The following is a 26680-nucleotide window of genomic DNA, read 5'->3' on the forward strand; positions in this document are numbered from 1 at the left end:
TGACCCGCACCTAAATAGATAGATTGACGGTCTTACACTCTGAGAATCTATTTTCAAAATTAAAAACTATAATTTTTGTGTTCTTAAATATGACGTCCTTCCTCTTCTATTATCAACCCTTACTTAAATCCAATACTTGGATCTATAACCTCCATATGCCTACTACCTTCTAGTTCCTCATATCATCCCTCATGTCATGTCTCTTTCTACTCAAATTCCTTAATTGTCATCAATGAACTTCCAAAATAAATTCAATTCAAAAAGCCCAGAATCATTATTATAGTATGTATCCTTATTCTAATCCATAAGCATCTATCCTTAGTTATCTTTATTCTCATTCATCAAATCTCAACTCCAATTTACAATTACTAATCCATATCAACTTAGCATCTATCCAAACATATATTACACTATTATCAATTCCTTGAACACATTATCCAATCACAAGTCACAAAGCCTTTCTTTCATTCACATCTAACTCCCAATAATTCCCTCCAATTTACTCCCACCTTAGCTTGAGTTAATTTTACAGAAAACCTCCTTCTAATCATAAATGAAATTTCCATTCGGAATTTATATTATCCTATTATAGATACCGACTTCCATACTACCCTGAACATGCACAATACAAAGAAAATTCATATTCCATCAAAGTTTAATTGAGCTCCATTTGTCACCTCTTCGATATTTAAATTTCTCTAAGGGCAAACCTATATCCGAACAACAAGTCACTATCCATAAAACTCAAACTTGATTGCTCGAATCAAAATTCATGGCTTCGCACCGAAACTTTTAAAATGCTCTCTTGATGAGTACGATCAACCAACTTAAAGCTTGAAAGTCAAGGCAGTTTCTACCATCTCAATTCCGCATTTATTAATTATCTAATAATCCTCACGAGTACAAATCAAATTGTAATACTAGCATACCACAAACTTAACACTCACATTAAACGTATTAATATTACCCCCATAAACTTACCACAAACTTCTTTGTGGTCGGCCACGTCAAAGAGGCATATCAATACTTTGTCACTAGAGGAATCGTTTCCGTATACTAGGGGATGCAAACTAGGTGCAAAGTCTGCAGGGTTTCAAACCTAATGCTCTGATACCAAGTTGATAGGACCATCCCCGGATTTCACCCTGAAACCTGGAGTGGCCCTGTGGGATCCAAAGTCAAGGAAAATCCTACCGAAAATTCGACAAAACCTCCCCTGAAAATGGACTAACCCAAATTTATAAAACCTGTAAAACTTGAAGAACACTTCTAAAATGACAGCCACCTCTACCACAACCAAATAAGAGGGGTCTCCAACCCAATCACAATGCCAAATCATAAAGTTCTTATTCACCATAGCACATGATAATCATAGCATAATTAGGCTATCTTTTACAATATAAAATTTAATTCCTCAACTTAAGGGAGTTGACGCCGAAGATCTTAAAGTGGAGAAATCATGTCTCGACGTGGAACGACCCGGCCTCAGCGATTTATAATACTTGGGGGGAAAACGTCATAAACAAAATAGAGAAAATGTGAGATAACTCTCAGTGAGTGGAAAAAATATAGAAACGAAGCATTAAAGTTATTCATCCTTTCAAATTTCTTTAAATCAAATTTTCTCCAAGACCTCACATCACTTTTGGAAATCCCCCAGTTTTAAAATCCTTTCACAAAACCTTTAAAAAAAAACAAAAGGACGTAATATCAATCATGTCATGGAATTTAAATAAATCACAATTGTACAAAAATTTAGTAAAATTTAAGTAAATCCATAAAAACTTAATAATAACAACTCACACCAAATTAGATACCTAAGGGGGGGGGGAGGGGAAACTGTCATAACCCGAGTGTCTCAAGGTACTCGCAGAGCCAAGATAACTGTCATACACGTGTAGAGCCTTTGCACTGTCATACACATGCAGAGCCCACAACCGTCATACGTGCACGCAGAGGGAATAACTGAGACCACTATCATACACTGCTGAGTAAACTCTAGGCAAGTGTAGAGCCGGTCTGAGACCACTGTCATACACCGTCGAGTAATCTCAAGGCAAGTGTAGAGCCGGTCTGATAAAGAGGAGGGTACTGACAAGGTGGTTTAAACCTCTTTCCATAACAAAATCATATATGCAATCTAAATATCAAAACCTTTCATTGTCCTTTCCAAAACCTTCCTTAACAAAACTGACAGGACCGCCCCCGGATTCCACCCTGAAACCCGGAGAGGTCCTGCGGGAATCCAAATTCAAGGAAAATCCTACCGAAAATTCGGCAGAACCTCCCCTGAAAATGGACTAACCCAGAAATTTCAAACCTGTTAAAACACTTCTAAGATATCAACCACCTCTACCACAACCAAAAATAAAATCTCAGGCCCACAACAAGTAATACAACTCTAATCAGAGCACATCTAATCGACTGTACAATCATATCTCATTTTAATAATTTCAAGGGAAGACATTGATCCTATTATACCAATAAGTTGGAGATATGAAACTCGAATGCCTCGACGTGGTAAGATCCGACCTCGGAGATCACTACTACAGAGATAGCCCTAGCTTCGATCCTCCGCCGGATCGTCACGAACCACGATCGTCTCACCTTGATCAGAAAATTCTTCCTAAGATGAGTTTAGTATCGGCAAAGTCACAAATTTCTATCCAACACTTTTCGGCTTCTCCAACAACTTCGGACCAGCTCACAAATCAACCCATGATCAACGACTGGTCCGATTAAACTCACCCAATTCCCATTCAGCGGCCATGTGGCCTCGGAGTGGCCGGAATTCAACACTGCCGCCAGTTCCGACGGCTGCCCAAACCTGGTTCGAGACCAGAAGTCGCCGGAGTCGCCGGAACGGCCACCGGAGTAGCCGCGGTCTTCTAGCTTCGCACCACCGTTTTGGGAGGTCGTCGGAGTGAAAGAATTGTACGGGGAAGCTCAGAACGTCGAGGGGAATCGATTTGTAGTGGTCGGACCTCGCAATTTGGCCGGAAAATCCAAGTCATCTGCAGGGGCTGGCTTCGGATTTCGCGCCGTCACGTCGTGGTGGTGGTCCGATTGGGTGATTAGAGGCTAGGGGAAGATGGAGAAGGAGAAGGCGAGGTGATGGGTGGGTGTCTCGTCGCCATTGGCTGCCGGACGGCGAGACACTCGCCGGAGGAGACAATCGGCCAGAGAGAAAGGAGAGGAAAGAGAGAGAATCGGGGGGGGGTGTGCGTGAGGAGAGAGAGAGATAGGAATTTAAATAAAAGTTTGGATCTTTCTAGAAATCCCTAGAATGCAAAAGTCTAAAATGCCCTCCAAACTTTGTTCGTCTGTAAATCCAAATCGTAACTCTGTTCTACGCGTGCTTCATGTCTACGAACTCGTGGGATCGGAATCTATCCAACGGGCCAAAAGTCAAAAACGAACGCCCACTAATTTTAAAAGTCAACATTGGGGTCAAGTCTAATTTAAAACGAAAATTTAAAATAAATACAAAACATTTTATTTCTCAATAAATTCCCAAAATAATCACAATGAATTCTCCAATCTTTAAAATACTTTTCAAAATAAAACTTAGAAAAAATACATGGTCTTACAAATCTTAAAATGAAACATTTTAAATCTAAATTAAAATTTTAAATAACGTTAAATCAATTTCAATGAAAACATTAAATAAACTCTCAAAGTAAATTAAAAAATTTCCAAGGTCGCAAAACTAAACTTCCTTAAAACCCTCTTAAAACCAAAGTTAAATAAAAATTTAAACTTCCAGTGAAATTTGGGTCGGGTCGTTACAACCTTCCCCCCTTACAAAAATTTCGTCCTCGAAATTTAGTATAATCGTAACGGACAAGTGATGCCCGAACTCGTAACTCCTATCAAGTTTCTAAGCTGGTTCCACCAAAGTACGATCCCACCATGAGACTTGACTAAAGCAATATTTCTTTATATGTAGTACCTCGCTTCTTTGGTCTAAATAAAAGTATAATACTCGTCAAAGTGAATTGTCGCCATATCAAAATCCAAAATGTGAATCACAACTCCTATCTCGACGTTAGAGCAATGGTGTGCCCTGTAACTCATTAAGTCATCCACTAAAAGTTTCATCATTGTACCACTGGAGTAGATGTCACTAATAGGCAACGAGAGAGCGTCATCGTGTCCATCCAAAAATTCACATAGAGACGTCAAGATCGTTATCCGCACATGATCATGTACTGTACCGGCTGCTCGTATGAATATGTGCTTGATATGCTAACTCCTTTATTTTACTTGACTTGTAAATTCTCAACTTGTGTGATAAGTAATCGTAGCCGATATAATTAACCCTTTGGCTTAATCGAAGAAAATCCGAATTCTTGCCCAAGTTGTCTTCATTTCCTTGCTGATCCCTCTGTTGATCACGTGTCCGGGTGATTTGTTTAAGTCTCACCACGCTTCCGCTGCGCCACTCTGATTGACCCTCTGATCTCTAAATGTATCCAATAGTATTCTAAATACCCTCTGCTCACAACCTCTAAAATTATTACTATAACTACTTCCCTTGCATAATAAGGATGTAAGGTATTCAGTGTCCTCGTCCCAATAGCCCAAAACTAACTCCTTATGGCATCCTTATTCCAAACAAATTCACCAATTTTTACTTATCCTTTATCTACATAGCAAATTAAGCTGAAGTCTCACTCAAATCAAAATCATTGCATAGAGACAATTCCTACTTCATCCAAATTTCAACTGAGTTCCACTATGTTGCCACCCTAATAATTAATCCTTCTAGGACGAATCCAAACTACGCAACCAATCTCTATCATAAAACTCAAACCTGATTGCTCGAAATGAGTTCATAACGTCTTACAGAAACTTTTAAATTGCGTTTGTCAAAGAGTACTACCACAACCATCAAAGTATTTTATACCATCTCAACTCCTCCTTTACTGATTATCTAAAGGTCCTCGAGTGTACGAATCAAGACTACCGCTAATCACGTTAACGTCACGTCGATAAATAAACTATATCCCCCAAAACGTACTACAACTTCTGTGAGGTCGGCCACGTCGAGGAGGCATATACATACTTTGTCGTAAGTGAAAATTGTTTCCAAATACTTAAGGATGCTCATTAGGTGCGAAGTCTAAAGGAAATCAAAACCGAAGGCTCTGATACCAAGTTGACAGAACCGCCCCCAGATTCCACCCTGAAACCCGGAGAGGTCCTGCGGGAATCCAAATTCAAGGAAAATCCTACCGAAAATTCGGCAGAACCTCCCCTGAAAATGGACTAACCCAGAAATTTCAAACCTGTTAAAACACTTCTAAGATATCAACCACCTCTACCACCTCTACCACAACCAAAAATAAAATCTCAGGCCCACAACAAGTAATACAACTCTAATCAGAGCACATCTAATCGACTGTACAATCATATCTCATTTTAATAATTTCAAGGGAAGACATTGATCCTATTATACCAATAAGTTGGAGATATGAGACTCGAATGCCTTGACGTGGTAAGATCCGACCTCGGAGATCACTACTACAGAGATAGCCCTAGCTTCGATCCTCCGCCGGATCGTCACGAACCACGATCGTCTCACCTTGATCAGAAAATTCTTCCTAAGATGAGTTTAGTATCGGCAAAGTCACAAATTTCTATCCAACACTTTTCGGCTTCTCCAACAACTTCGGACCAGCTCACAAATCAACCCATGATCAACGACTGGTCCGATTAAACTCACCCAATTCCCATTCAGCGGCCATGTGGCCTCGGAGTGGCCGGAATTCGACACTGCCGCCAGTTCCGACGGCTGCCCAAACCTGGTTCGAGACCAGAAGTCGCCGGAGTCGCCGGAACGGCCACCGGAGTAGCCGCGGTCTTCTAGCTTCGCACCACCGTTTTGGGAGGTCGTCGGAGTGAAAGAATTGTACGGGGAAGCTCAGAACGTCGAGGGGAATCGATTTGTAGTGGTCGGACCTCGCAATTTGGCCGGAAAATCCAAGTCATCTGCAGGGGCTGGCTTCGGATTTCGCGCCGTCACGTCGTGGTGGTGGTCCGATTGGGTGATTAGAGGCTAGGGGAAGATGGAGAAGGAGAAGGCGAGGTGATGGGTGGGTGTCTCGTCGCCATTGGCTGCCGGACGGCGAGACACTCGCCGGAGGAGACAATTGGCCAGAGAGAAAGGAGAGGAAATAGAGAGAATCCGGGGGGGGGTGTGCGTGAGGAGAGAGAGAGATAGGAATTTAAATAAAAGTTTGGATCTTTCTAGAAATCCCTAGAATGCAAAAGTCTAAAATGCCCTCCAAACTTTGTTCGTCTGTAAAATCCAAATCGTAACTCTGTTCTACGCGTGCTTCATGTCTACGAACTCGTGGGATCGGGATCTATCCAACGGGCCAAAAGTCAAAAACGAACGCCCACTAATTTTAAAAGTCAACGTTGGGGTCAAGTCTAATTTAAAACGAAAATTTAAAATAAATACAAAACATTTTATTTCTCAATAAATTCCCAAAATAATCACAATGAATTCTCCAATCTTTAAAATACTTTTCAAAATAACACTTAGAAAAAATACATGGTCTTACAAATCTTAAAATGAAACATTTTAAATCTAAATTAAAATTTTAAATAACGTTAAATCAATTTCAGTGAAAACATTAAATAAACTCTCAAAGTAAATTAAAAAATTTCCAAGGTCGCAAAACTAAACTTCCTTAAAACCCTCTTAAAACCAAAGTTAAATAAAAATTTAAACTTCCAGTGAAATTTGGGTCGGGTCGTTACAAAAACAAGCTCATAAAGATATGCCTTTGCTTAAATCATGCTCATAAATTATCCTTTCTTTTCTTGTAAAGAAATCCTTAAGATAAGTAAATATGGTGTAACTCATTTTAATCCTTAAGAGATTAATATTTAACGCTTTTCAAAACCTCTTATGAAACCTTCACATAAAAGTCATGCATGCAACCATGAGTTGAAATCCCAAATCCTTAACTCAAATAAAAGAAATAAATTCATTTAATAGATGTTTCTCAAACAATTAACCATAAATAAATTAACCATAAATAAATTCTTGGCCAAAAAAAAAACCATAAATAAATTCTTGAACAAAACCAATGGAATTCCAACCAAAACATAAATCTTTTTCCACCGAGAGTAAATATTATCGTATTTCCAAGGAAAATTTAAATCCATGAGCGTAATGTATAACTCAATGTAAATTCAATAAGCACAAATCCAATTAATTCTTTTCGATCAAAAACCGAAGTAATAAATAAGCCGTAAGGAGAAAGTAAGAAGCTAGAATCCTTTCCAAGGAGGTCCATCAACTTAAATGGTCCAACAAGTAAAACCATGTTTTTAAGCTTATATACGAAGGTATTTGAGAACCCGAAATCCAACATTTATTCATCAAAACCCAAAATCAAATTCAAGATACTTAACATAATTAAATCAATGAAATTTCATAAAATTCTTTTGAAAAGTAAAAGTTCGCTCACACTTATTATTTCTCAATCAAACTCAAATAACCAATATAAAGCACGAATTTCATAAATCATTTAAAGAAACAAAGGTCCACTCACAGTGAGAATCTTAGCTACGATCCTCTGCCGGATCATCTCGGGCCACGATCGTCTCGCCTATAAAATAACACGATAAAATACATTTAGCCTCGACTTGAAAGCATTTAAAGTGTGTGTGTGTGTGTATACAAAGCCTAACGTCCTACCCAACTCACGTTCTTCATAACGATTAGAAATCGCTCTTTCTAAAACTATGACACTCTCACACCTATTCCCAAACCTTCCCGGCTCAAACCCACGACACCCACGTTCTCAATTTAACCATAAACCGAAAGAAACCCTGCATGTGACCTACCTAAATTGAGAATTCGTCCGAGAGTTAATTCATTATCCAAAAAGTGTCCGATCACGATCCAAATTGAAAATTCCGTCAACCCAAGGGGCATCCGCCTAATCAAAAACATTAACCAAGAGAGGGGCGCACGCCTCTTGTTTCCTTTATTTTTTTCTTTGTTTCTTTTTGCCTGGTCTTCCCTTTTTTTTTTTTCCGCACTGCCTCGTTATCTTGTTCCCACTTATATTAGTTTTTCTCTTCTTTTCTGTATAGGAAATGGCAGACCCAAGTCTTTCTTTTTTATCTCCACCGTCAAACCTCTTCTTGTCATTCTGTATTAGCCCTATCTTCTTTTATGAATAGGAAACAAAACTAATCCTTTCCAACTCATAGCAAATCACTCAAAGGTGGCGGGCCAAGTTTCCATCATTTAATCTCAAAGGTAGCAAATCACGTTGTATTCCTCTCAATAGTTTATAAATTTTCAAACTAATAAAATATATTGTTGGCACCCTTAGAAGCTGGGCCTAGGCAGTTGCACTCACTGCCCCCCCTCTAGGCCGGCCGACAGTGTTGGGGTGTGGAGGTAGTGATGTTGGCAATGAGGGTTGTGGTGGTGATGATATATGGTAGTGGTAACTGTGCTTTATCTTGGAATTTTGGAAATGACATGTATTTAGATAGAATTTAAAGTTGGGATTTATGGCTTCCAAATTCCACTTTTTTTTCCACGTAGAATTTTAAGATTTCTTTGTCCATAATACCAAACAAGGGAATTGAAGCTTGTCATTTCACAAATTCTGACTTTTAATGAAATTCCGAGTTCAATTTCCTCATCCAAACACACCGTAAGGGTCTGTTTTTCACATTATTTAAAGGAAGTGGCGGCTGGGTGGTTGAAACCACCGCCACAGCCGCTCAAAGTAGTGGTACAAAACCAAATTTCACCATTTCTTCAAAATTTCTCCAACTTTTCAGTTCTAACAGTAAAAATTGGGGTTCCTAGAGATGAAACTTATCCAATAAAACATCAAGAACATCCTCTAATCCAAAAACCCAAGGAAATCCCGAAATGGCTCTAAATGCTCAGAATTTAAAGTTTTAAGTTTCAAGATTTTTAAGCTACAAACCAAAGGAAATGAAAGCCCAAAAGAAGAGGAAGGAAACCCACCTAAGATGGAGGTGAAAGGCGCCAGAAATCTAGTTGGAAAATAGAAGAGAAGCCGGCGGTCTGTGAGGATTTCTCGAGCTGTGGTCGCGCGCAGAGGGGCTGGCTAGCTGGAGGAAGAGCCGGCGAGCTGGCTGGCGTCGGGGAGGCACGCCAGTGATCTCAGGTGCCGAAAATGGCTGGGCGGCCCCAGGCCGGTGTATGCAGGTGTGGGTTGCGGGGGAACAGAGAGAACAGAAAGAGATAGGGTGCGGGGAGACAGAGAGATGGCTCGTGGGGGGGGGGGGGTCGGGGGTCTGACTTAAAGAGATAAAAACAATCAGAAGTTTCCAGAAAAATTTGGAAACTTAAAAATTTTTAATTCTATAATTACTAAAATGTTCCCCCCCAACTTCAATTGTCCGCGAAATTCTAATTGTAACTCCAAATATCGAACTGATTTCGCCTTTGCGTTCGTTAACTCAAGCTCTAATTAATTATCTAGAATTTATTGACCAAGAGTTTCATTTTTAAATTATACCTCTAAAACTCTGGAACCCCCGTTTTTAATTATTAAAAAAATCCAAAATTAAATTAACTCAAATTTCAAACGCAGACTTAGAGTCGGGTCGTTACATTAAAATTTTTAAATCAATACATGCATACTTTTGAGTATTGTAAAAAGTTATAAGGGGTGTATGAGTGATAAAGTAATAATTAAATAATTTGGGACAGTGCTTGGCTTCCTCAGGAGGAGCTCCTCCTTACCAAGAGATGTGGCATCATCATAGTTAACATCTGTCTTTTTGTGCCTTCGTTCCAACTTCTAACACAAGAGAAAGGAAAGGCATACATGCATGGAAGGGTTATCTTTTTCTTTTTCTTTTTCTTTTTTCTTTTTTTTTTCTTTTTTTTTTCTTTTTCTTCTTCTTTTTCTTTTTCTTTTTGTTTTCTTTCTTTTTGTTTTTTTTCTTCTTTTTCTTGTTCATTTTGTTTTTGTTTTTGTTTTTCATTCTCATTCTCTTTTTCTTTTACCTTTTTTTTTTCCATTAATGATGCTAGAGTCACTAAATTTGTTCATCAATATATTTTTCAGAGTGGGACTAAACTAAATAAATCAAACAATACAAACATCATTTAGTTAACAAAATTTGTTACTCTTCTAACCCTTACCGTTCCCTCTTCTATATGGTGCTGTTCTTCGAACCTCTCGACTCCATTTTTCAATACAGACTCAATGGTACAGGTTTGGAGGCAATTCGAGATATGTAGATATATGTTTTAATTTCAAATTTTAATTAAAGAGAGTGAGCTTTATTAATTTTAAATTATTTCTAATTTATATTTTTTGTTATGGTTTGGCACTTGTATGTTCGGGTTTAGGTTCGGGTGTGGTGTTAGAGATCCCGGAAGAGTAAGTTGAGCAAGCTAGTTCGGATTCGAGGTAGGAGGTCTTGGGAAAACCTTTAAGGTAATTGATTATATTAAATTTTGTGAAACTTACATTATGCTTGATTGAGTTATATGATTGATATATCTGAGTGATATTATTGGTTGATTTGGTTGAATATTAAATATGAGATAAACATTGTTATGTGTTATTGTTTACACCCTATTTCGGGAAATTGGGCCGGATATCACGTCTAAGCCCAAAAAGCATGTTTCAGCCCAAGTTCAAGTTTGAAGCTTAATCTCAGTCCAAGCCCACGACGAGCAAGTACCAGCAGGCCCATCTCGCCAAAGCCCATCTTTTAATAAGGAAAGTCCTACTGGTTTACGTCGAGTTCTCCTTGGTAAGTTAGGATTTCTAAATCAGGCAAGTAAAGCAAGTCTTGGGCGTGAAGTAAGGAGAGAAGGAGTTTGAATGCAAGTAGGATAGGGTTTCCTGTAATTCTTGGAGGGTAACTCCTATATAAGCAAGGCATTGAAGACAGAAATCTCTCTCAATACATCTCAAACCAAGCACAAGCTTTTCAACAACTCAAGTTCTAAAATTCTCAAAGATCTCAACTTTTTCTTTGACTCGTTAAGACCTAGTTTTCTTTGTTTTTGGCTCTGCTAAAATATTGTTCTCTTAGTATCGATTTCTTTTGGTTATTGTTCCCTTTTGTTAGTTATTTTTCTTTATGAATTTCATCATAAGAACTCGTATTGTTACTCAGTTTCGTGATAATCAAATTATTCACACCTTTTTCATTAAAATCCATTACTTTGCAATTCATCCAGTCACACAAGCTAATATTGTTCGCATTTACAAATTTGAGCATAGAGTCATTGAAACCAACGACGATTAGAAGTCCTTGAGGATCAAGGCAGTTAGAACCTTTGACGAGAATTTGTTCCTTGCTCGCTTACAATCGTTTGGTTACCTTGCTCGCTTACAATCGTTTGGTTAGAAGACAGAGAATCCAGCGCAAATCAACAAATTCAATATCTTTTCTATTAAGGCTATTTAGCCTAGAATAGTGGCAAGCCTAAACATCAACTAGGACTGCAGTATTCTTATCAGGGATCTTGGCAATCCTTGCCATGAGTTTTGAGGGTAATAGTTATATTTAAGCATATTTACAATTATATTCAAGCTAGGTCGGATTCGGGAAAGTATGAAAGTTTTCTAGATTGATCTAAAGAGAATTATGACATGAGAAATGGTTGAGGACCATGTTTTTGAGAAAACGATTATGAGTTTATGAGAAAAGACTTTTGTGTAGTTGAGTATAATTCTTGTAAGGGACCAGATTATGTCAGCTTAAATGTGCACAAGTGGGAAGAGAAGCCCCTTCAACAATGAGTGTTGATAAAATAATCTTATCTGGAATGTGGCATTGGCGACCGAGATATTATGTAAGATGGCTAACAAAAGAGGAGTGTGAGTCATGGGAATGAAAATAATGAGAATTAGATTGCATGCATTATCATATTATTTGATATTATTCTATGATTGAGTGAAAATTAATTTAATTAATTTAGTCAATTAATTGTGGTAAGCTTTATGTTCCTACTGAGCTGTTGATGTTCAACCCTAAAAAAAGATTTTGCAAATGTACGTTGAACCAGAAATCTAAAATCCTACTTGTTGTGATGTGCGAAGGACGAGCTTATTTATGGTGAAAGCCTACGAGCTTATTTATTTATTTGATAGACAATGAGAGATGAAACCATTGAATATCGATTTAAACGATCGAGATTATTGATAACAAAGAGCCATGATCGACAATTGGCGCTGGATTAAGTGTATATATAATGCCAAACTAAGCAACATAAATATAATAACTCAATCAGATAGAAGTCTTGTTAGGTTTCATTATTTGGACTTTTTTTTATTTTTTTTTTCATTCTGCTACTTCTTCCCACCCACAACTTTTGCGTTCTAGTTTTATTTTTACAATTTAGTTCACATAATATATCAAATTCCCTTCAACCTATGTAGCACACAGAAATTTTGGCATGAACCTGGTTCATTAATTGGACCATGCCAATCTGCTTTTAGGGGACACAAAAACAACATTTTGCCTACATGACAAGATGTGAATGATGTGCATGGTCTATGTGTCAAAACTTCTCATATAGCACAAGCAATTTGTTGTAGATAGAAATTAATAAACCAACCAGCAAAGCCAAAAGACTGAATAAATTGATACATAACTAAAAGTCTCCTGCTGCAAATGTAACTGACTGATTATATAAAAAAAAATACATATCTCCTTTTGCCATAAACTATTTCAAGATCTATTGACTTAGAGATTCCATCATTTTCGTCAAGAAAAAAGAAATATAGGAATCCCATTTGTCAAATTCGGAATACCGTTTGTCACGTTCTTTTTCATAATCCCAAACTTGCAAATATGTTTTAGTCCCCTCTGCTTTTCCTGATTTCACACTCTGTGTTAGAAAGAGCCAGACCCATGTGAGAAGCTCACCCCCTTGTCCAAGTCTTCGAGCATGGTTATTTTTTGTGCTCTCCTTTGCGGCATGGCATATAATCTCCATCCACACGCAATTCAATATTCCCCATTTACCATTTTCCTTCTCCAGAAGTTTTTTGATAAGCACCTGTGCCTTACCTATTAATATATTGATTCGAGTGTTTGTTTGTTCTGACGTTACGAAAGCATTCTCCACAGATGCTCCCGTTTTTGTTTCTTCGAAGAATGCTTTGAGAGCTGTGACAGCATCTCTAAACGTAACATCATCTTTTTTAATGGGTAGTATAAAAGGACACATAACAAGTAGATACATCATGTAATTCGACACAAGTTCGCAAACTTTGCGTGTTTCTTTAAATTGGTCCTCGTCTGTCGAGGACGAGGTATTTGGGGCCCCAGTAGTACTTTGTGAATCTTGATGATGACGATGATGATGACAGCAGACTTGCGTGGCAATGTGCCATATAATAATTTTCTCATCAAAATCCAACCTTGTAATACCGCTAGACTCATTGAATTCTTCTTTTTTCGATTTTTTGGTATTATAGTCATTGAATGCTTCTTTTTCCGATTTTTTGATGAAATCCCAGCTGTCACTTAAAATAAATTTAGCAATATTCTCTTTCAAATAGTCAGGGACTTCTTCACAAGTCTCATGCCTGTACTTATCGAGCTTTTCCTCAATCCGAAACAACCTGATGATTCTTCTGCTCAACTTCATGGGCTTCTTGTCCTTGTCCTTGTCCTTGTCTTTGAGGGAGAAACGAAGGAGATTGAATTGTCCCATTACATTAGACCACCTTTTTCTCTGCTGCTTGTGCTTTGAAAATAACCAGGGGAATTTTTTGAACAATTGAGGCGCCAATTGATGATATTTTGGGTACTGCTTGATTAGCCAAAGCATTGTCCAGTCGGAGGAAAGTACTTGAATAATTCCATACATTTCTAGAACAAAAGCTCCAACCAATAGTGCCCACGTGATGGCGATATCAACCTTAATCTTCTTGATGTGCTCACCTGCTTCCATGAAAGTAGTACTAGTCATGATGATCATCAAGTAGGAGAATCCCACAAACACAGACACCGTACAAGAGAAGCTGATGGAGCGAAGAATGCAGCCTAGTTTGGTATAAGTAATGGCTGCCTTTGTGTAGAGCAAATCGTACATGAGCCCCATTTCAACATCTATTGCCTTCCAGTACTTGAGACCGTCCTTTATATTATTTAGCACCAACTCAAGGGCGGTCACATCTTCTATAGAGGCGCCATAATTTTCAATATGAGGCTTATATACATCAACAATCTGATTGGCCCACACAAATACTTCGGCATCGGGATAAGACGACAATAACAAGTTTGACAACACTTCCGCATCAGGAGAGGTCGATCTTTTAAGTACCACTTCTTTTATGATATTGGCAAATGGCACTGCTGGTTGAGTATCACATGCGTACTTGAGAACCCATGTTCTCTCTCCGTACTTGATAATTCCAGCCACGAACACCGGCAAAGCTAGATATGAGAACCAAGAAGAACTAATACTCCAGGACATAAGAAAGACATAAATTGCCACAGTGAGTTGAACAAACAGTCCAAGAAAGTGTCTCAACCATAACTGATTATCATCCACTGAGTAGGCAGTTATGGTATCTTGCCCACCAAGGTGTAACAAAAGAAAGGGCGCCCATATTCCCCCCATATCAATATTGTTGTTTTTGGCATCAACATCAACATCAGAAAGCTTGCCAAGGGCAACGGTTGCCACCCAATCGGCTACTAAGTAGGCTAACCAAACTGTGATTTGGATCCAAATTTTGGAGATGTACTTTCTACGGTTGCCCAACATGAAAAGAATGGTTTGTAAGCTCAGACTAAATACAATCAGCATGCGAACATCCCACACATCCCATAGGCTCCTCACCAATGGTGGAATTGGATCCATCTCTCACCACCTTCCTGATCTTCTCTGTAAGTTCATATAAAAACTACCAATAAATTATAGAATTTCAATTTTTCAAAATATTTATATAGGAGACGAGCCCTTTGAGATTTGTGATAAACTACAGAGCTTCAAATCATCATTACACAGTTGACCCTCTATTAATTAAATTTTTTTTTTTTTGAGGAACCAACTTACTTCCATGGTGAATAATTAATAATTATATTACTTAATGATTAATTGCTTTTTGCAAAAGTTCCCGTCATAGTATTAATTATTAGAAAGGAAAAAAAAAAAAGCACATGCTTATGTGTATATATATATTGTATAAAAATTATTTACATAGATACATGCATTCATTTACATAGATAACTTTAGTGATATCAAATTTATTTAAAAAAACTTATGAAAATAAATTTTACTACTAAGAGTATCTCCAGTAGTGACTCAAATCCTGACTCAAATTTAAATTTGAGTCAAAATAATCAAAAATCCTCTCCAGTAGTGACTCAAATCTATCTCAAATTGGAAAAAACTCAAACTTGAACCCAAATTGGGAAAATACTGTTCACTGACTGAAATCTGAGTCCAGGCATAAATTACACAACTAGCTAGTGCATATATAAGGAATCCCAATAGGCATCCCTTTATAAGTTTTGGGTTTTGGTCATGGGCGAGAGATATGTGGGTTATGGGCCAACTTTGTGGAACAGTACGTGTTATGGGTCAGGTTATCGGGTCATGTCATTGGTTAAGGCGCGTTTTCTTGTTTTTTTCCATAAAATTCAGGGTTTTTGCTGCTGCTACTTGATTGTGTTCTTGTTGTCGCCATCTATTCTGCTGCCGTTGGTAATTAATTTCTACCTGCGGATTAAGTTTTTCTTTCGATTCTTATTTTATGCTTTGAAGCTATGTATGACTTATCAGCCTAAATTACGCCTGAGAAACTTGATGGATTCAATTATGTTAAGTGGGCACAAAGTTCTTATTTATATATCATCTGACCGTGGACTATGGAGTTATTTTACTAGTGAAAATATTGATCCTGCTGACTATCGTAACTGGTTGGCTGATGAATTCTATGACCAAAGAGGTTCGTTGTTGATTAAGAGTGGAGCAATGACTGCTAGGGATTTTTGGGAGATTGCTAATGATTTTTATTATATTGCTCAAGAAGACTTTGGCTCTTCTCTTCTCACATGTGATTGGAGGTTCGGTGACACGACGTCCACTACTACCCTTGGTTGGACCGGTATCCCTTGTGATTTTAACTGTGTTTTTCAGGTGGGAATAGGTCCGAGAATATATGTTTATTCAAATCCTGCAGAGCATAAGATCACTATATTCTACTGAGTCTTTTTTAGAGTCTTCTATTCAAGGGGAGACTACATGTGAAGAGAAGACTTATGATGATTTCGAATTACCTGATTTTGTTCCGACTACATGTGAAGGTTTTAATGATTTTGATGATTTTTGACTAAATATATTGTTTAAATTTGCGGATGATTGTGTGGATAGTCCTCATGAGGATGTTGGCGAGTTCTTTGATAAATATGAAGATTTAAGTCCTTTGAATTTAGTGCTTACTCTTACGTTTGATGGCCCGCATGAAGTTTTTGAGGTTCATCATGATTTTGTGGGAACTGGAAAAATTCTTTAACAATGATATTAGCAAACTTGGAGTTGAATGGATGTGAAAATCTTTCATCAGTGTTGTCAAAGAAAATCCTATGTTTCGAATTTTCAAGGTACAAATATTTCTCTTGAAATTTGTGCATATGATAATATTGATTTTATTGGGGTGAATTCTTTCCTCTTTAAATCTGCTGAAAGGCTAACACCAAGGTTATGGTTTATGAAGTTACTCATGGAGAGTGATAACAGTTATTAAAAGGTGCATATTAAGCTGAATGAAGGAGAATCGTCTCTGAGGGCAACTAAAACTGTGTCTGGAGCGTATCTGAGGGATCGATCCCATAACAATTAAGAAAAAAAAGCTTGATTTGGATGGGCTTGTGGTCATTGGTGAGAATAACTCAAAGACCTAGCAGACATGTGTTATTCTTGCTAAAAACTTCAAGCGGCCTACTGTTTCTCGTTTATGTTCTCTTCTGGATAATTACAACCCAATGATGGGTGAAAAGAAGTTGTCACCTTTGAGGAGAGGCAAGAGCAAGCTGCATTCATAGAATAAATCAGCTACATTCATAGAAGAAATCAGCAAAACTGCTCCCATTAAATATCTTCACAAGTATCTCTCATGCAAGGGCGTTTTATCTGAGAACAATCAAGATTTTAAAAAAACATTGAACATTATCTGGTTAGATCTTTATGGCCGTGGTGGAACATCTGCTTCCTCCTCTCTTTTGAACACGTTGTTGGTGAAATTAACCCGTTTGGTATCCTACTCAAATTTTTTTTTTTCAAATATTAAGATTTTTTTTTTAAATGTGATTTTTCAAAATCAATTTTTAAAATTTGAAAACTTGTTTGGTATGAAATTTGAAAACAATTTTTAAATTTTAAAAATGATGGCAGCTAATTAAGGAAGAAGGAAGTGTAAAAAAAAAAAAAAAGAGAAAAACGATATTTTATCATTTTTAAAAAGAGGCATTTTTTGAATTTTTTTTTCTAAAAAACTGTTTTTGAAAATGGTCTACCAAACACGCTTTCTTGACTAAAACTTGTTTTTTTGTTTTTGAAAAATAAAAATAATTTTTAAATAGAATACCAAATAGGCCCTGAGGAACGTTGAAGAAGAGGTTTTTGGCTTCCACAATTGGCTTCAGTTTTACCTTGAAGAAGCAAAAGGAAGGGTTGACTATCAAAGGTTATATTTTTCCCCTTCGACGTGGGCCAACTCCAAAATCTAAAACCGTTGCTTACAATCCATGTTGAATGGAGTGGTCTTCGGAAGCTGATGACTCAAAGTATAATTGTTGATGAGCCACGGAGCCCAAGACATCTTATAGCTTTCTTGCTTATTTATGGATGGCTTTAAGATCGAGAAGCCCAAAGTCCGACATGAATTGTTCTTTTTCGAATGTCTTTGACAGAAGTCCAAAGCCCAACATCTCTAGTTGGCATCCTCAAATGTTTAAATCAATTGGTGTGAAACCGCCAAAAGGAAGTTTATTACTTTATGGGCCCCTAGGTTCAAGAAAGACATTAATAGACAGAGTTGTTGCCAATGGAACTGGTGTTATTTTCTTCTGCATTAACGGGCTAGAGATTATGTCTACATTGGCTGGAGAGAGTGAGAGCAATTAACCCGAGAATTGCATTTGACCCTGGAATTCATCAAATTGTTGGTATTGATTCAGGTGGTTATCTTTTGTTGTTTGAGTGGGTCATTGATGGTGAGTTAGCATGCAATGGTTCATCAGATGAAATTTTCCTATTGATTGATACTAGGGGTGGGAATAGGTCGGTTTTTACCAACAACCGACCCATTACCAACCCATGTTTCCTGGCCGATATGCACCCGACAACCAGCCCAACCAAGTTGGGCCGATAATTCCAACCGACCCATGTAGAGGCCGGTTGGTTATGGTTTTGAGAATTGGCAAAAGTCGGGTGGCCGATAATGACCCGAGCAACCGACTTTGGTAAACTCAGCCCAACACTCACTAACTGGCCCAAGCCCAAAAAAAATTGACTTGAGTGGCTCAAGCCCAAACTCAGTCACTCGTCTCTCTCTGAATCTATAAGTCTCTTGACGAATCAATCTCCTCTCCTCAGTCCTCACTCTCTCAAGCCAGTCAACTCTCACTCTATCTCTCTCAGCTCGACTGTAACGACCCGACCCAAATTTCACGAGAAATTTAAATTTTTATTCGTAATGGCCATTTAGAGGCGTAGTGAGAAATTGAATTGTGAGACCTCATATTTTTTTTCAAAAATTTATTTTAAATATTTTGAGGATTTATTTGGATCATTTTGGGGATTTATTTTGAAAATAAAAAAGTTTTGGTTTAATTTTTAATTTATGTTTTAAATTGGGCTTGACCCAAAAGTTGACTTTTAAAACTAATGGGCTTTTGATTTTGACTCTGGACTTGTTACAAAGATCTCGAGCCCACAATTTCATAGACATGTAGCACGCGTTGATCCGAGTTACGGTTTAGGAGTTACGGATCGTACAAATGTGGGGCAATTGTGTAAAATTGCACTTAAGGGTTTTAAAAAGCCATTTTTATTTCTGAAAATTCGGATCCTCTCTCCTCTCTCCAGAAAATTCTACAACTCTCTCTCTCTCCATTTCCTCTTTCTCTCTCCCGCAGCCCCCCTACCCGAAACCACCAGGTGCCACAGCCACCACCACCGACCACAGCCACCACAACCGACCACCGGCAAGCCCTTCCCCGGCGCCGACCACCCTTCCCTGAGCGCACCCACTCTCTCTTCTCATCCTCATTCTCTCTCCACGTGTTCTCTCTCTTCCCTTTCTCTATTCGCAGCCACCGGCCATCAACGCCGGCCATTTCCTTGCCGTCGCCAACCTCTGGCGACCTCCCCTCAAGTCGGCCGTCACCCGCAACTTTTCCCTTCGCCGAGCAGCCCCTCTTGGCTCGCAGAAACAGCCCAAAAAGCCCAGACCCGCCGGCCTTATCCTCCAAAATTTCTGGCCCAACGTCACTTTAATCTTCAAGATTTTTAGTGGGTTTTTCTCCTTGAGGTATGGGCTTCCACTTTCCTATGAATTGGCTGTCTATTTTGAGTGATTGTGAAAAGTTAAAATTTTGGATTTTGTAACCATTCGGGTTTTCTTAAACTTTCGATTTAGAGGGCTGTTTTTGTTGTTATGCCTAACAAATCTCATCCCTAGGAACTTCATTTGCGGTTTAAAAATTTAAGTGTTGAGTGGGTTTGAGGAATTTGGTAATTTTTGGGCTTAAATCTTGTTTTGGGGCTGCCACTTTGAGCGGCACTTTAAGTAAATTCAAACCTCATTGTAAATTCATAACTAAGGATTATTTTTGGACAAAAGTTTGTGTGTATTGTTGGTATTGGCGGTATTGAATGTGGTCAGAGGAAACCGAGTTATTTTAGAACAAATTGGAGACCTTGTTAATGCCGATTCCACTCTAAGATGAGCCTTTCGATCGAGGTGAACCTCGGACAGTTTTCTTTTAAGTTTAAGATTAATTTTGGATTTTTGGAGGATGTTGGGTTGAGCCGTGTTGGTTTTGAGAATAGGTTTGGGAGGTTAATTATAGCTTTAGGAAAGCGATTTGTCTAACCATTAGGAAGAACGTTAATTAGTTAGGACGTTGGGTTTCCTATACACACACACACACACACACTTTTAATGGTTGTGGAGTTGGGACTAATTGTATGTTATTACTTTTTATTTAGGCGAGACGACCGTGGCTCGTGACGATCCGGTGAAGGATCGAAATTAGATTTCCCAATTTGTGAGTAGACTTTAATTTATTTTAGAAATGTTTATACATTTTATAATTTAATTCTTTTCTGGCTATCTTGAGTTATGTTTGAGAGCTAAGAATTTTTGAGTTGGATGTTTGATTTTGACTAATGTTTATAAAAAAAAACCACATTATTTCAATTATTTCATGATATTAGTTTTATTTGGAGATTTGACGTATAGATTTGAACGTTGGGCTTTCAAATATGTTCACGAATAATATTTCTAAATCATGACTTTTGCATGTTGATTTCTTGAAGTTTGGGGTTTCTTGGATCATATTATAGTTTCTCTTTCTCAAGTTTATGATTTATTTTATTTTTGGCCTATTGCGAGGAAGATTGATTTATATGGACTCATTACTTTTCAAGATAAGTTTCATAACATGTTTGAAAGCTTGAATTTTAAGGTTAAACGATTGTGATTGGTGGAGTTGTTATTTAGTTTATTAAAAGATTACATATAATTTGGATGTTCATTTCTTTGAATGTTTATGTATGGTTTGAGATGTTGTGATTTGAGGAAAGACACCTTTTTGATGAGTTGGATTGTTAAGGAGAGTTTTGGAAGGAATTGAAAAATGATTAATCTTTTATCTCAAAAGTAAGTATAAATTTAAAGAGTATTTAAAAACTGTTGTGTAAATGCACGTACTGATCGGACGAGCCTGCCTGTGTAAAATGCACGAGATTGTGGCCAGGATATGAGCCTGCTCGTGCAGAGTGACCTCTCCGTACGAGATTGTGGCCATGAGGTGAGCCTGCTCGTGCGGAGTGACCTCTTCGTACGAGATTGTGACCAGGATACGAGCCTGCTCGTGTAGAGTGACCTTTCCGTACGAGATTGTGGCCAGGATACGAGTCTGCTCGTGCAGAGTGACCTCTATGTAAGAGATTGTGGCTAGGATTTGAGCCTGCTCGTGCGCGGGATTGTGGCCAGGACATTGTCTGTAGTTACGGGTTTGAGTACGGTGAAACTTCATTCCCCATTTCAAGGATTTTTCTATAATATAAGTTTAAAGAGGAAATTTCTTTTTCTGTTAATTTGGATTATTAAATATGGTGCTACAGAATACTTTTACTCAGAAAGTTTTAAAGAACGACTTCTTACTTGTTTAACGCTTTTATCGTGTATTTAAATAGTTCCTTTGACATTTGAAAAGAGATTTTAAAAATAGTTTTAAAGCTGGGGGATTTCAAAGAGCGATTGTAAGGTCTTAAAGGTTTTTATTTTATGACTTCTAAAAGATAATCTAATTTTATGTTTCGTTTTCTTAACTTGTCCACTCACTGAGTTATCCCACAATTTTCTTGTTTTGTCTTAAACTGTTCCCCCCAGGCCTTAGCTTTGGTGGAGGTCGAGCCAATCACGTTGACGCATAACGTTCATTTTCTTTACTCGGATCTTGTAGGCATCACTTCCATTTTGGAAGTTCCTTTTTACTTTAACTGTAAAATTTGCTGTAATAGAAGTAGTGGCTCTGAGAACCATACTGGAACTTTATATTATTGTGGTGTTGTTTGGGTCTGAGACCCCTTTTCGGTTGTGGTAGAAGTGGCTGATGTTTTTAGAAGTTTTTTTACAGGTTAATAAATTTTGGGTTAGTCCATTTTAAGGGGAGGTTCTGCCGAATTTTCGGTAGAATTTTCCTTTATTTTGGATTCCCACAAGACTCTCTCCGAGATTCAGGGTGGAATCTGGGGGCGGTCATGTCATCGACACCACCGCGTCGCCACCACACCCCCACCATAATCTTCTCCCCTGCACCAACACTATACCACGCCTCTCAATCTCTCTCTCCTCAGTTCTCAGTTCTCACTCTCTCTCATCTTCTCTAAGTTCTCTCAACTCTCACTGACCCAGTGACCCGCACCTCTCTCTCTCTCAAACTCTCCTCTGTTTCAGACTTTCAGTCATCACGTCCTCCAAATTAGACTCAGGTATGTTTAATTTCAACTTTATTTCACTTTTCTTTAGTTTAATTTCCACTTGCAAACAATGAATTTAGGGTTTTGTCATTTTAGGGTTTTCAATATTAATTTGGGGATTTTGATGTTGGCAGTTCAATTTGGGGAATTTGACTCAAAATCAGGCACTTGGTGATTAGCTAGCTGCATGACGAATTGGATATTAATATTGAATCATTGATTGTATTCCTTTTTGTCTTCTTGTTCTAAAAGACTGGATAATGGATATTGAATTATTGATATTGATTGGCTGAACGTAATTAGCTAGCTGCATGGTGAATTAGTGATGAATCTGATGATGTTTTTTGTTTTTGTGATGATATTTGGCTGTTATAAACTTATGTTTAAAGGTTTAAAATTTTAAATTGTTTGTGAAAAAAAAAAAAAAAAAAAAGAGTCGGATGCCATTCATTACCGACCCACCAATCAACCGACAAAGTCGGATGACACCCAGTACTCGACCCATAATAGTCGGATTGGTAATGATTTTGAGAATTGGCTAAAGTTGGGTGGTCGGGTGGGTCGGTTGTTTGGCCGATAATGGCCCGACCCGACCCATTCCTAGCCCTAATTGATACAAGTGATGGGTCTTCTACTAGTTTTTCTGGTGCTGATGAAGGTCTCATCGTATTGGGTGATAGGAAGTAAAAGTGGCTATGTTGATTTTCTTGGCGTGGACTCTTTTAATTTTACGGTTGTCATGAACTTAAAATCAATCAATTGAAGACTGATATGCTAAAGTTGATAGATATTTTGTCAACATGAGTTTGGAGATTGTAATAAACATTACTCCTTTTGTGAAGAATGAAGATCAATTAGTTGATCTACTTACCAAGACGGTTTCCAATTACAGAGTTCTACAACTCATTTGGCAAGTTGGACAGATGAAGTGTTTATGTACCAACTTCAAGGAGAGTGTTGGCGTGAGTTTCCAGTTTTATTTTCCCTTATTATTTTCCTGGTCCTAGTCTAATTAGGATAAGCTTGTGTACTTTACTTATATTTGTGGTTGTTTTAATTAGTTTTCTTGTCTAAGTAGAATTCCTTATGGACATAAGATTGTACCCTTATAAATGCCTCCTAAGGGAGATGAATAGAATAATGCTGAATTATTTTACCTAAAGCCTGAATTTTTACATCAAGCTTGTACATTTTTCTAATAATCAGGAAAACTAAGTTGATGACAGGGTGTTTGCAACATCAAATTAACCATTAAACCAAATTAAGAAAAAGAATAAAGCACAAAATGAAGATAAGGAAGGAAGGTAGAGAAAAACCTGATGATGGGTTGCGGACTCGAAACTGAAAGCGTGAAACACAAACCAATCCGTGCAAAAGACTAATGAGAGTCTACTAATTTTCCTGTTGATATGATACTTGTCACTTCTCAGCCGTGAATATATGCTACAGTCAACGTACGTATAGTGTCTTCACCACAAGGTCCACAACCTACAAGAAGCAGCAACCTTTGTTTTGTAGTTTGACTGTTTAACGTCTAAACTATGCACCCCTTACAATATAAGAAATATTAAACCAAAGGAAAAGAATAAAGCACAAAATGAAGATAAGGAAGAAAGATAGAGAAAAACCTGATGATGGGTTGAGAAACTTGGGTGGACTGGAAACTGGAAGCCTGAAACACGAACCAAGCTGTGCAAAAGAATAAAGAGGGCCTGCTAATTTCCTGTTGAATGTTGATGGAGTTGATAACTTGATATGATACTTCTCACTTCTCAACCACGAATGCTAGAGAGATGAATAATAAAAAAGTTGTAAGATGTGTATGAATATATAATAAAGTAATAATTAAATAATTTAGGACAATGCTTGGCTTGCTGACTCATAAGGAGGAGCTCCTGGCCTCTTTATCAATCATCATAGTTGACATTGTATTTTTTTCTAACAGAAAGGAAAAAGGAGATGAGATCTTTTTCATTTTCAGTTTTCATTTTAGTTGTTTTATTAATATGAGATGAGATCTTTTTCCATGTCACACATACACATACTGTTTCCTCAACTAATCCCATTAACTTCTACTCCTTCATTCAATGCCACAATTAAGGTGAAGCAGCACTTTCTTGCCAAATTAGGTGGGCATGCATATCATTTTCCTCTAAACTCTAGACACATAGAAAGAGAGAGAGAATCGAAGGAGACAGACATAAGAAAAGGTACATGTGTTAGAGAAAAAACAAAAAAGCAAAAAGAGTTAAATTTGTAGGGTTTATCATTAATTTGCAATATTGCCTTAAGCTTGCAAACTACTTTCGATCACCACTCAGTACGTGGTGGCCCTGCTGGGTTTATAACCCTTATTATCTCCAACAACCTCTGCTGGCATTAATTAATGGTGGAGTTTTCATTAGGTCTACAAAAGGAGAAAATTAAACTCGTCCAGTAAGTGAAAGGAAAATGCTATTGAACCATACAACAGTCCCCTGCTATATGGTATCTATTTATTGCCCTCTCTGTCAAATTTTGTTAGCGTCTCCTATGATTCTTCAAGTACATAACATAGATATTGAATACTAATATTTAGAATGCACGCGAAGAACATTAGGAGACGATACTAGAAATATCATGATTGAAACTTTAAGGGTGTATGTGAAAAGATGATAAACCTTAAGGAATATAAATGTAAATAACTCATAGAATATATATACTATGGTCTTGATTGACAAAGAGCCGAATTCAAGGTGTCAAATTTTTATTTTTTACGAAACAGTTCAATATCTTTATGTCTTTCACTCTTATTAAGTGACAAGTCAAGAGATAAGTGAGATAGATATTATGGGTTAGTATCGCCAAATCAAATTATCAGATACTATGAAATAGTATCGCCAAATCAAATTAATCATGAAATTATGAATCTGGATTGATGTGATAGTGTTTAGTCTCACTCTGAAAAATATATTGATGAACAAATTTGGTGACTTTAGCATGATTAATGGAAAAAAGTAAAAGATAAAAGAAAACCAAAATGAGAATGAAAAAGAAAAAGAAAAATTAAAAAAAGAAGAAGAAAAACAAAAAGAAGGAAAACAAAAAGAAAAAGATTACCCTTCCATGCATGCATGTATGCCTTTCCTCCTCTAGTGTTAGAAGTTAGAACGAAGGCAAAAAAAGACAGATGTTAATTATGATGATGCCACATCTCTTGGTAAGGAGGAGCTCCTCCTGAGGAAGACAAGCACTGTCCCAAATTATTTAATTATTACTTAATCACTCATACACCCCTTATAACTTTTTACAATACTCAAAAGTATGCATGTATTGATTTAAAAATTTCAAGAACACAAAAATTATAGTTTGTAATTTTGAAAATAGATTCTCGGAGTGTAAGACCGTCGATCTATCTATTTAGGTGCGGGTCAATCGACAACAAGAATACAGTGACAATTGTGAGTACAAGAGCAGCTACTTGAGTGTGTTTAGATATGATTTAGTATGTTTTAAAATTTAGAATTTAGAGTTTTTCTTTAGAGTTAATTAGAAATAGGTCCAATTTTGGAGGGTTATTCAGACTAAAATCATATAGGAATTTAGATTTGTACTTAAATCCAATTTTTAAGGCTAAGGTCCAAAAAATGGACTGTTTAAAAATTTTGACTCATATTATCTCTTAAAATCCTATTTTAGTGCTATTAAGAAGGGGCCTTCGGCCTATAAGATAATTAATATGAATTAATTTTAAAAATTATGAAAGATAATATCCGTTAGAACATTTTTAATTTTACATTTTTTAATTAAAACATTCAAGATTATCTAGTTTTTATGTTTTATAATTTAAAATAATAAAAGATAATATTCGTTTAAATTCTACAAATATAAAAAAAAAAAAAAAAGAATTAACCCACAAAATCAAAAATAATCAAACAAGTAAGAAAAAAAGTATATATAAGTACATTTTCAATTGTACCAATACATGGATTGGTATATATATATATATATATATTTGATTAGGTGCGCACCAACGAACATACGCACCTGATTCGAACGCTCGGTTTTCGCCGCCGATCACTCGGCTATGTTAGTTCATTTCCCGAATTTTGAGGGTAAATCTCCATCTTTTCACCTCATCCCCTCCTACCATATAGAATGGAGTTGGTAGAGATGTTCACTACAAGAACCATCACATTTCGCAACAAACCGATTTCCTGTTGAATGTTGATGGAGTTGCTAACTTGATATGATGCTTCTCACTTCTCAACCACGAATGCTAGAGAGATGAATAATAAAAAAGTTGTAAGGCGTGTATGAATAATAAAGTAATAATTAAATAATTTGGGACAATGCTTGGCTTGCTGACTCATAAGGAGGAGCTCCTGGCCTCTTTATCAATCATCATAGTTTACATTGTATTTTTTTCTTTTTTTTTCTAACAGAAATTAAAAAGGAGATGAGATCTTTTTCATTTTCAGTTTTCAT

The 26680-nt window shown here is 37.2% G+C and overlaps 1 protein-coding gene and 1 pseudogene across 1 annotated transcript; one reads left to right on the forward strand and one right to left on the reverse strand.

The window, feature by feature from the left end:
• Positions 1-12721: 12721 nt before the first annotated feature.
• Positions 12722-14860, reverse strand: LOC147286207 (uncharacterized). Its single transcript, XM_086240702.1, has one exon. The coding sequence runs from the start codon at positions 14858-14860 to the stop codon at positions 12722-12724; it is 2139 nt and encodes a 712-aa protein (XP_086096828.1).
• A 912-nt stretch (positions 14861-15772) lies between these two features.
• Positions 15773-17858, forward strand: LOC147286208 (uncharacterized; annotated as a pseudogene).
• Positions 17859-26680: the final 8822 nt, after the last annotated feature.

This window comes from Dryas octopetala, chromosome 4 (genome assembly GCF_963921425.1).
Source record: "Dryas octopetala chromosome 4, drDryOcto1.1, whole genome shotgun sequence".
NCBI classification, from domain to species: Eukaryota; Viridiplantae; Streptophyta; class Magnoliopsida; order Rosales; family Rosaceae; genus Dryas; species Dryas octopetala.